At 36.4% G+C, this 12,032-nt stretch overlaps 1 protein-coding gene and 1 non-coding gene across 2 annotated transcripts; one reads left to right on the forward strand and one right to left on the reverse strand.

The window, feature by feature from the left end:
• Positions 1–4,845: 4,845 nt before the first annotated feature.
• LOC131313380 (cysteine-rich receptor-like protein kinase 10) lies at positions 4,846–9,151 on the forward strand. Its single transcript, XM_058341669.1, has 6 exons — positions 4,846–6,692; positions 7,207–7,493; positions 7,570–7,780; positions 7,983–8,220; positions 8,329–8,479; positions 8,587–9,151. The coding sequence occupies exons 1-6, from the start codon at positions 5,921–5,923 to the stop codon at positions 8,893–8,895; spliced, it is 1,968 nt and encodes a 655-aa protein (XP_058197652.1). The 5' UTR covers positions 4,846–5,920; the 3' UTR covers positions 8,896–9,151.
• Positions 9,152–11,294: 2,143 nt separating this feature from the next.
• On the reverse strand, positions 11,295–11,366 carry TRNAH-GUG (transfer RNA histidin (anticodon GUG)). Its single transcript has one exon. It is a non-coding gene; the product is annotated as a tRNA-His (tRNA).
• Positions 11,367–12,032: the final 666 nt, after the last annotated feature.

The raw sequence follows: 12,032 nt of genomic DNA on the forward strand, positions 1-12,032 counted from the left end.
AGGTTATTTCCACTGCAGTTTTTATTGCTTTCTGGTTGGTTTTAATTGGAACATAAAGTTGTTGAAAATGAGTTGCAACTTCCTATATTTCTTCCATCCATTTTTTCATCTATGATTTTCTTTGCACTAAATGGAACCTTATTGCTTTTTGATGGACAGAGTGATGGTCTAATAGATGTTAAAATTAGCTTTCAAGAACAGCCTTGTGTTACTCCATGTACAGTCGGCCGTTATCCAAAAAAAAACACAGTCAGCAGCATTTCTTTCAGAATGGAAATCTGAGGCATATATGCTTTACAAATATCAAAACTATTGATTAGAAGCTCAATATTGGACTAAACAAATCAAATCATATGGGTCCTCGTTCAGTAATTGATGCTCCATTCACAGACCCCAACAAGGACTTGCTTCTTGTAGGTTGTTTTTCATTCTGCAAAAAGAATCCAAGGTGTTGGGTAGTGCCTGTTGAGCGTTCGAACTACAGTTGCCATGGTAGGCCTGGCATCCAAATCGTGTTGGACACATAACAAGCCGATATGGATGCATCTATTAACTTTGCTTTTTGAACAAGATCCTTCCAAAGTTGGATCCATCAAATCCAATTGTGTTCCGTCCTTCCAGCGTTGCCAGGCTTGGATTAATAAGCAGACATCCCCGGAACACAACAGAAACTGTATGCTATTAGTGAGTATTTGCACTTTGTTATGCACTTTTTCACTACTTGGAAATTTTTATTTGAAAGCCAGTTAATTGAATTATAACCGTTCAAGTGTTCAAGCCCCTTGACCTGTACTTCAGATTGCCAGATGAACACTGAAGTCGAATGTTTGAACAGACGAAATTGTAATTGTATTAGTTTTCACTTTCTTTTATGTTTTAATATTTGGCTGTTCTGTGAATGAGGTTTACTGTCCACGTCAACAGCTCAAGTTCTAGGCTAAAATTTCAATGTGGTTTTTTAAGATAGTTTTCAGATGGCAAAGTAGAAATATTTCAAAATCCTTGTCTCTGCATTCTGCAGAAGACCTCTTTTCCTTCACAGCCATGTGAACCATCTCAAGTGTCCATAAGTGACAAGCCGATAACAGATTATATAAGTCCGTTTATGTCCCAATCATGAGAAATATTTGATTGATCTCGACAAAATATGAGTTCCAAAATCAGCTTGTTCACTATCTTAATACTCTACACGATTGCTTTCTCAGCTTTTGTCTCTGCGGAAATAAACTGAGGCTAAGATTGACAAAGTCGCAAAGCACGAAAAATGGCCTGGAAGTCTTCTTTTTTTATTCCTATTTTTGTTTTAACTCATTTACTAACATGGAAAACTAGGAGAGGAATAACAAATATTTCTGAAGGATAACAAGTGGTTTTCCTATCACAGAATTTAAGCTTACTTGTTATCAGAAACAGTGCTACAAAGAGAAGGTCTAGATCTAACTCCTGTGCTAAGAGTTCACTACTTTGTTAGGTTTATCCACAATTCGGAACTCTCTAACGGGAAAGGGAAATTTGCCATACACCATTAGAAATGTCATCTTAGGCCATCCACAGTGGCATAATCAAAAATGAATAACCAAAAGTTGACACATCAGCTTTTGATTATCCATTTAAGAGGTTGTTAAGCTTAACAATATTGAGATCCACAATGGTCACTTCTAGTCCATAACTAAAATAAGGGATACACTACAATTTTACTCTCTCTCCCCTTGTGTTTTCCACCATTGATCACTTCCCTCCATTACACTTTTTTTTTTGCAAAAATATATCGATTTTCTCCTTTAATTTTGGAAAAAAAATTGGTGACTTCCTTCCTTAATATTATGAATTTGGAAAAAAAATCATGTACTAAAAAAAAAAAACCAAATGTGTTTTTGAATTTGTAAAAAAATGTAAGGTTCTTTATGTACTCAACCACAGGGAGAGGAACGAAAAAAGAATAAAATAAAAACGGGAAAAAAAAAGTGAAATACCTTAATGTGGCGACAAATGTTTTCCACCATTGATCACTTCCCTCCATTACGGTTTTTTTTTTGGCAAAAATATATCGATTTTCTCCCTTAATTTTGGAGAAAAAATTGGTGACTTCCTTCCCTCATATTATGAATTTGGAAAAAAAAATCATGTACTCGAAAAAAAAAAAAAACAGATGTGTTCTTGAATTTGTAAAAAAATGCAAGGTTCTTCATGTATTCAACCACAAGGAGAGGAACGAAAAAGAATAAAATAAAAACGGAAAAAAAAGTGAAATACCTTAATCCGGTGACAATGAGTTGAATTATAAATGATTGAAAGATATGAGCTTTACTTTTGGAGGGAAAGAAAAAGAAAGAGTTTGTGGCTGAAGAAAATGAGATATAGAGTAGGCAAAGAAAATATCATTTGAAACACGCGTGTACATAAATTTTAGAACCAGTTAACTTATGTGGTGTGAGATCCACAAATTTTGATTATTGAAAAAAAGTTGCTAGTTTTGGTTATCCAAAGCCCAAAATTTGATTATTTCTAAGAATGTTGTTAAGTTTGATTATACCATTGTGAGCCATCTTTTACTCCAATATTGTTAACTTTAAAAATAATTTGCTTTTGATTATACCACTGTGGATGGCCTTAGAGCATCCACAATATAATAATCAAAACCAAAAGGTTGCTAAAGTTAACAATATTTGCTCAAAAAGTGCTCACATTGTAATAACCAAACTTAACAACCTCTTAGCAACTCATCAAATTTTGGCCTTTAAATAATCAAAACTAGCAACCTTTTTGCCAATAATCAAATTTAATGGTCCCCACATTTCTCACTTAAGTACAACCATCATTTCATAAAAACCTTCTCTCTTAACAATGTTTCCAGGAAATTATTTTTAAAAACTGTTTTTTTTTTCAGAAACTTTTTAAAAAAACAGTATTTACAAAAAAAAAAAAAAATTATAAGTGTTTTTACACAAAAATAATGTTTTTTTTATATAAAAAAAACAGATTCTAACAGTTTTTTTAATAACTGTTTTCTTTTTGAAAAAAACTATTTTCAATTTTTTTTCACTAAACTATTTTCTTAAAAAAAATGTTATTTTTTTTTCAAAAAGAGTATTCAAATTATTGTCAAAAAATAGTTTTTAGAATTTTGTAGTTTAAAAAGGTGATGTGTCAAGTTTTGGTTATCCAATTTTGATTATTACATTGTGGACCTCTACATTGCTAACCTTAGCAATGTCTTAAATGGATAATCAAAAGATGATATGGCAACTTTTGGTTATTTAATTTTGATTATTACATTGCGGATGCTCTTATTGAGCTGTTCCTTTTCTTAACATCGAACACCATTTGAAGTGTCCTCTTTCTGAGTTGTTCCTTTTAGCAACATCTTTTGAATTTATTTTCCGTATATTGACACCACCAAATAGAAGATAGTCAGCATGCAAACAAGTCCACCATATTGAACCCCATGGGCTTGGACATTAAAGTTAGCCTGGTGGTCAGGGCCTGAGACTTAGGAGTTTGCTGACATGCGCACAAGCTGGCCTAGGACACCCTTCATTACCCAGGAAAAAAAAAAAGTCGAACTAATTGATCATTATCACACAAATGTGCTATCATTGAGAGTGATAGTGATGGATGATAATGTGCAGGAGATATATAGCTCTAGAGTATGTAAAACTTTTGTCGCTTCTCCTGAGTATGTCTTTAGTTTTGGTGTGAGGCTGAAATAAAATTTTGATCAGCCAAAAGATCTTTAGTTAGGAGAATGGAGAGAACCTTCTAAGCTATGTAAGTATGAGCTTATTAAGATGAATGAATTTTCGTTTTGAACTTTTCCTTTGGGTGAGTAGTCACGTTATTAAAGCAAGTAAAACCGAGTAGAGTTTTGCTTCAGAAAGTATAATATTCAGGAGCCTGAGCAAGAAGCGAGGGAATTTACAGATTGCCTAATATTTGCACTGGCAAGTTCCTGAAAGGTTACCCCGCCCCCTGTGAAAAGGAAACAAAAAATGAAAATGGCTTTTGGGTCAAGTTCCTGAATGGCTAGCCTGCTACTTTCATGGTTATTTAAGTAGCAGCAACTTAGATTACTATCCCTTCTTTACAAACTTCTTGTCCATTTTTACCATTCATGACAGCCATAAAAATCATCTGTGAAATCATTAGTTTTAATTGATTTTCAAAACTCGAATACAAAAACTAATTGAATATGTCAATTTGTTAAAAGAAAAATCTTGATTTGTTTTCCCACGAGATTACTTTGTTTGTTGAGTTAGTCAAAGGGCACGAACGTGAAAAAAAAAAATGGTGCAAACAAATCCTGGCAGAGGTAGTACCTAGTCAGAGAAGTAGTTAAGCTATTCTTAAATACTTTGTGTCCACGTCCTTGAACTTTGGCAGATATGGAATAGCTGGAGGAAGAATACAGCTATGGATATAGTAGTTTCAACATTGACAGTCAGTAATAGAAGCTACAGTTTGAGATTCATCTGTATTTGTTCATTATGTGTCCATGGAAAACCGGCCGAAAAGAACAACCATGGCTTCTGTTGTTGACATGCTCTAATTAATGCTCATTAGTCTCTCTTTCAGTGTCTCTCTGCCTTCGTTTCCAGCAGTTTTTGTTGCCTGAAAAGATGGACTGAGGCGAATTGTTGCTGAGTTGAATTCAACGGCTATAGATCCAGATCAGTCTAAAAGTGAATCACCGCAGTTGTCACTAATTAGACTTCAACTACCGATGCTTGATCAAATTGAACTAAACTGCTATTATTAATTTTTTTTCTTTTGAACTCAAACTGCAAGTATATGCAAACCCGTTTAAACTGCAAGTATATCTAAACCCACTCTCACTCTACAAATGGGGATTACGATGTTGACATGTTATATCTAAAACCTTGGTGGATTTGAAGAAGAAAACAATGTGCTTTTGTAAAGGTAGGAGAGATGTATTCATATTTGACTTGGTTGTCTGAAAAAGTATAGATATTTCGAATTGTTGACATGGACAAAATCAAGAAAAACCTCTTCAATTATTTCAATATGGAACCTTGGACGTATAATAGTTCTGAATCAAATCTCTGTAGAAAGAGGATCTTTGACTCCTGGACTCGTGGTGGCCTGCTCCAGTCCCCTTACAAAACTTTCGTTGCTGCGTTAGCCATGCACTTCTGTAAGTCAGCTCTGATGCAAACAACCAAGTCGAATGTGAAAACATCTTGCATAATTTACTTAAGCGTTCATTAACAATCGGGAGTTTGAATGTTGTTTGTAGGGTTCCTTTTATCATTGATTGTCCCTGTTAGTTCTTCAGATTTCAAGTTGTATCTGAATTGGGTTTTCTAGATCCTAATAGGATTACTTTTGATCACCAAATGGGGATGCTATGTAGTCGTGTTATGACTAGATTCACAACTCATTGTTTCAATACGAAGGTGCTTACAATATAAGAAGCAAATGCAAAACCAAGTCTTATGTTTCAGGCGTCTCCTTAGTACTAACCCAGAAAGGGTCAGATGCTGGACTTAGTCCATGTCTGACAAAAGAAATAAATAGTTGAAATGGACCGCAGGCTGTACTTGTTGGCAACAAGCTTTACGATGCAGTTAACGTGTCTATTTCTTGTTTCGATATTTGAAATCTCTCAACAGGAGGGATGAAGAGTGACATTAGTAATATGTTATCTCCTACTACGTATTTTAGGTTACTTAGGATAACAGCTAGTCAGCTATCCGCGTAACTGTTGAGCTTGTCAACAAAAAAACTAAAGACATTTAATTGGGTGGCTCGATCTATTTTATTCTCTAATGAACTCGATGAGGGTAGGAAATTTTTTCTCCACCTTCCGGTCGTTCTACTTGGTCCAAACCTTAACATACCTTGATCAACTATCAATGACTATCATCACCCCTCTTTCTTCATTGAAGAAATATCAAGTGTAATGGTTCTTCTTCAAAACCTTGGAGCTACTTTAGTGCTAGTTCTAATAATGATCAGGATCGGCTCTGTTATTACTCAAGCAACATACAGTTACCACTTCTGTTTAGGCAGTTCCAATGACACAGCAAACACAAACTACAAAAACAACCGTAACACCCTCTTGGACTCTCTCGTCTCCAAAGCAGCCGTTTACAGCTTCTCCAACGGTACCTTCAATGGCATCTTCAGCCTCTACCTATGCAGAGGCGATGTCATAGGTGAGCTATGCCAGAATTGTGTCCAAAATGCAAGTCAAGATGTCCAAAACAGATGCTCAACTAATAAAACGGAAATTATATGGTACGACCAGTGCATGGTAATCTTTGATGACATTAACTTTTTCGGCTTGGAACAAACTACCCCAAGAGCTATCCTTCTGAATTCCTATAACAATACGTCACCCAATTATACAGACGCGGTGTTTGCTTTTATGTATACTTTGGTGTCAAAGGCTCCACTTACAGATATGATGTTTGGTGTTGATGCATCGGGTGTTGGTGGTTCTCAGCCTAGATATGGGTTAGCGCAGTGTCGAAGAGATATAAGTAGTGGTGCATGTAGCGACTGTTTGGGGCAACTGATGAGTAACTTCGAGCAGTACTGCCAAGGGAGGAGAGGGTGGCGGATATTAGCGCTGAGTTGCTATTTGAGGTATGAGGAGTACCTTTTCTTTGCGCAACAACTGGTCCCACCTTCATCAGAGTCAAATGCGCCACCGCCACCTCCAAGCAACGGTGAGTAACTTTTTTTTTCTTTTTCTTCTCTGGATTTTGAAGTTTCAGGTAACAGTCTACTTCATACATATAATCTTAGATGTTTTAATCAAGTCAAAAAAAAAATTACGGGGTAGTAGCCGTTCAGAGGTGCCTTACATTTAACTGTAGCACTCTAGGAATTTTTGTGTGGGCCTTTTACCAAAGGCTGAGGCCCTGGGCAGGAGACCAAGGCTGTGTGAGAATCGAACGTCTCATCCTTATTGCACATCGTAGATTTTCTTTCCTCTCCATATTTAACTTGGACACATAGCAAATTTTTTGGAAGAAAATTTGTCTCCTTGTTCAGCCCCCTCGAATGGAAATCCAAGCTCTGCCCCTGCTTTTAGTCTTTGCATTTAGGAAAGAATTTATTAAATCTGCACTGGGTTACTTTGACAATTGACCATTATTAGAGCTCTTTAATAGTATTTTGAGATTGAACAGCACACTGCTACAGAAGGATAGACCACTTATCAGATAACTTACTTGGCAGGAAATGGAGGAAAGAAAACAATTATGATTGTACTCGGCATTGCATCAGCTGCTACCACAGTTGTGTTGACTCTCTTAGGCTTCTACTGCTACAGAAGGAGATCACGAAAAGGATCACATAATCAACGTCAAACAAGGACACACCATGTGGACGAAAGTACAGATTCTAAAGAGCAGGAACACGGAAGAGAGATGCATTACTTTGATTTAAAAACCATCAACGTTGCAACAAATGGTTTCTCAGATGGAAATAAGCTTGGACAAGGTGGTTTTGGCCCAGTTTATAAGGTAAATGCACGTTTTCGATCATTTAGTTGTGGAGTGGCTTTTCTTTTGTTAAAAATCTTGTACCAAATGTATCCAGGGAAAGCTTCACGATGGGAAGGAAATAGCAGTTAAAAGACTATTGAGGAATGCCGGGCAAGGTCTTGAAGAGTTCAAGACTGAAGTTAAGTTGATAGTAAAGCTTCAACACCGGAATCTTGTGAGGCTCATAGGTTGCTGCGTTGAGGGAGATGAAAAGCTTCTTGTCTATGAGTACATGGCTAACACTAGTCTTGACTCGTTTCTCTTCAGTTTGTGCTCTCTCTCTCTCTCTCTCTCTCTCTCTCTCTCTCTCTCTCTCTCTCTCTCTCCTTGCATTTACCATGTTAGCTTCAATTTCTCCAATCCGAACTCCTTTACATAGATATATACAATGGCAGATTACTAAAAACTAATGATGAACCAAGTTCATGACAAGACAATTCTTTACTGTTTCCTCTTCATTTCTTTCAGATGCTACAAAATGTAAGGATCTAGATTGGGCTAAGCGTGCTAATATAGTAAGAGGAATAGCAAGGGGACTTCTATATCTGCACGAGGACTCCTGGCTAAATGTCATACATAGGGACTTGAAAGCCAGTAATATATTGTTGGATGATGAGATGAATGCCAAGATATCAGACTTTGGGACAGCCAGGACATTCTATGGCAACCAAATTGAAACCAGCACTAACAGAATTGTGGGCACATAGTAAGCTGTTTCTTCACTCCAAGTAATATCTAGCATAGTTTCTCTTTCCTTTTTTTTTTCTTTCGCCCGAGTACTCATCATTGTTTTCGATATATTGTTTCCATGCAGTGGATACATGTCACCAGAGTATGCGATGGAGGGATCCTTTTCCATCAAGTCAGATGTTTACAGCTTTGGAGTATTACTGTTGGAAACCATTAGCGGAAGAAAAACCAGTGACTCGACTCTCCCAGAGCACACTAAAATGCTTTTACCATACGTACGTTCCTTATTTCTTCCTTATCTAATTATTTCACTAACATAAGATCAAGTTTTCTATTTTCTGTTTCCTATTTTGAACGCATAATGAAATACTACGCAAAACAGGCGTGGCAACTATGGGATGGCGGAAAAGCACAAGAGTTGATCGATAGAAACTTGATCAGCAATTGTCCAATAAAAGAAGTCAGTAGATGGATTCACATTGCCTTGTTGTGTGTCCAAGAAAACCCTCAATTTCGACCCTCGATGTCAAAGGTTGTTCTGATGCTCGAAGGCCAAACAACAGACCTTCCTAAACCATCGGAACCTCCACTCTCTTTTGGTAAATATACCATGTCTCATCAATCTTCGTCCAGTGTGGTTGGGACCAGATCCTTTACATCTCCAGAACCGTCCACAGGTTCCTCCATCTAGTACTTAACGGAACTGTTCATTTTGGTATACAAGCAAAAACATCAAGAACATACCATCTAAGGTGAAGAGGGAAGCGACTGAACTCTAGATCTAGGCGAACTTGGAACAAGCACCCAACCGCTTGGGCTAGCTCGAAATTCCCATTAACTGATTTGTTGAAATGGATGTGTGCGTGTGTAAACATCGATCTTAGATTTTGTTGAGTTTGTGCATTTATGATAGGAAAATTGAGCTGTGAATTTGTCATTTGCCAGATACTGCCTTAACTAGTTTTTTTTTTTTTTGGTCAAACGGAATTCCGCCTTAACTAGTTTTATATGTACTGTTTGTTAGACACTAGTTGTAACACCAGTCAGGAGGAAACAATGATAGTACCATCTTGAAATGATGAACAGAGCTTTTGGCATTTAGATTTTGGCTTCAATTCAGAACTCACACTCGTTCGTTGTACGAATTTGCAAAGTCTAAGACTGTTGTTTTCATGACTATGATTCTTGATAGTATAAAATACATCAAAATGACAGAGGAATGCTTTTTGGACAGCAACCCACAGACAAGGAGTTTCAGTTATAATACCAGAAAACTAACTGTGGTGCCAAGAAACTTAAGCAACATATCCTTCCAGATACCGTGCCGAAGCAGAAAGTCTCAGTTATCTGTTTTAATGTATGATGTATTAAGATAGCCATAGGTCAACTCGTTTTACGCGAATCTAGGCAAAACAATAGTAATAATAATAATTGTTGTATGCATGGTGCGTCAAGATAGCCATAGGTCAACTAGTTTTTACGAGAATCTAGGCAAAAAAAAATTTGGTCAAGATAAAAATGGAATTTGATGACATCTGCGGATAAGTTTTAATTCTCTTGGATACTGATATGAACTGATCTTGGATAGGGAAGTACTGGACTAATTCATCTTTTGTCAATTTGTTTTCGTGTGACTTTTTGTACTTTCTTCTAATGCTGAAATGATCAACTTTTGGGTTGGGTTGACCTCCTATGCTTCCTTCTAAAGCTGAAATGATCAACTTTAATTGGGATCGACCTTTTAAGCTTGATTAATTGGACAACATTGAAGTGATTGGTTGCGGTATCAAGGCCATTTTCATTATAAGAAAAAAACGCAAGAAAGAGGAGAGACTGGATTTGATGACGCTATGACACCATGTCAAATTGTAAAGTTGTAAAGCCACCGATTCATCTTAAAGTTTAACTTAATAGCTAGAGAGAAGGATAACGGTATTAATTACCCAAAAAAAAAAAAAAAGATAACGGTATTATCTGCATCCTCAATACCCCTCACGTAAGTCAAACTCGCTGCAATAAACGGGTTACACAAGTGTAAATATTTTCATTAGCAGGTCTATGTGAGGTTCTAACGCAAGATATGTCTTCTACTCTGGATCATAAGAATGTTTAAAAGAACTTCTGTGTATCCTCGTGCGATCGATATACCATGGTTTTTGTTTTTTTTGATCGGCTGCTATATAGCATGCCTACAAGCAGATCATCCCTTGGATTGCGACAAAGTCCGCCATGATTTTCAGGGATTCGATCTTCATATCAGACTGAATAGCCTAACAGCAATGGTAAAAACATTAACCAAAAACAAAACCAATTAAGCAAATCCATACATCTATGATGAAATACATCAACTTCTTAATAACCTACCATTATATGTTATCGGGGGCGGAACTAAATGTAATGGTGGGGTGCCCGGGCACCACCCTGCTCTGCCTATTTTTATTGCAAAATGCCCGGGCACCACCCTGCTTTGCCGATCAAAAATAAACAAATAAATAAATTGACACCCCCAATGCACAAACCCCATTATATGCACTAGTGTAGTAAGATTCCTAGTTGAACTTTTCATTTTTGGCACCTCAAAAGTTCTAGCTCCGCCACGGTATATTATGTTTTCCTAATAAAAGAAGGGCGCTGCTATTCGCAGCCCTCTATTTACTCCCATAGCCCGTTAAAAATTTTCAATTATACTCGACAGTTAGTTACCGAAATTGAGATATATTTTCAGCGTCCAATTACCGAAATATAATATTTTTTTCAACGGATGTTTACCGAAAATGCATGTTCGGCAGTTGTTTACCGAAAGTTGAACATATTTTCGACATATAGTTACCGAAATATAATCTTGTTTTCAACAGCAATTTACCGAAATGTTATTTATGATTTTCAACAATCATTTACCGAAATTTAGTGGGCTACGGGAGTAAATAGAGGGCTGCGAATAGCGGCGCCCTAAAATAAGTGTTGTGAGAAAGTTAATTCATCATTGACCTTTGGCTAATTACACAATTTCCACAGCAAAACAGTTTATTGAAGGGCTAAAGACAGATTAAATGTATTATAATATCAGAGGTCTAAAAAGCATGGCCTAACTGTGGCTGCTGGGATTCGAGCCCAGGTCTCCACGGCCACAACGTGGAATTCTTACCACTAAACTACAGCCACTTTGTTGCTGAAAGTGCTTGATTAATAATTTATATCCTGTAAAACCCTTGCCACGATTCATCCACTACTTCATAGAAGAGGCGTTTGTTATTTCTCTTTAATATATTGAAAGATCATTATCCTTTTTCCTCATCAAATAGAGTGGGTCGGATCTGACCCTAATCCGTTACTTCCTCCGTCCCAAATTATTAGTCGTGTTTACTATTTGGAACCTCTCAAAAAATTGACTATATTTTTTTAATTTATAATGTTTTTTATATCAAATATGGATCTTGTTTGATAGATCTTAATCAATTTTATTAAACGAAATTTTAGGAATCATAAAAAACATTATAAGATTTTGACAAATAGACAATTGTTTGAGAAATCTATATTTTTAAGTATAACTCAAAATAAAAAAAGAATGATAAATGCCAAAATTGTTTTCGTTAATGCCAAAACTTTAGTGTATAAGATCCTTGTACCTTGCACATGGTACAAGTCCTTTAGGCACTACAGTTTTTGACATTATAGCAATACCCAAAAAATAATGACAAGCAAAAAGTTGTTTCTACATCCCTAAGTGGCATTATAAATTTATAATGGCCAGCTACTAGTGTCACTTTTTCTCTTTATCTAAAAAACGTGTACTCACACAACCTTCGCTCCATTTGCTCTCCTAACTTT

Source organism: Rhododendron vialii, chromosome 13a (assembly GCF_030253575.1).
Source record: "Rhododendron vialii isolate Sample 1 chromosome 13a, ASM3025357v1".
Classification (NCBI taxonomy): domain Eukaryota; kingdom Viridiplantae; phylum Streptophyta; class Magnoliopsida; order Ericales; family Ericaceae; genus Rhododendron; species Rhododendron vialii.

Coding starts and splice junctions, on each gene's coding strand:
- LOC131313380 (XM_058341669.1), top strand. CDS start 5,921: ATGGTTCTTCTTCAAAACCTTGGAGCTACTTTAGTGCTAGTTCTAATA. Junction 7,494..7,569: donor GTTTTGGCCCAGTTTATAAG/GTAAATGCACGT, acceptor AAATGTATCCAG/GGAAAGCTTCACGATGGGAA. Junction 8,480..8,586: donor CTAAAATGCTTTTACCATAC/GTACGTTCCTTA, acceptor TACGCAAAACAG/GCGTGGCAACTATGGGATGG.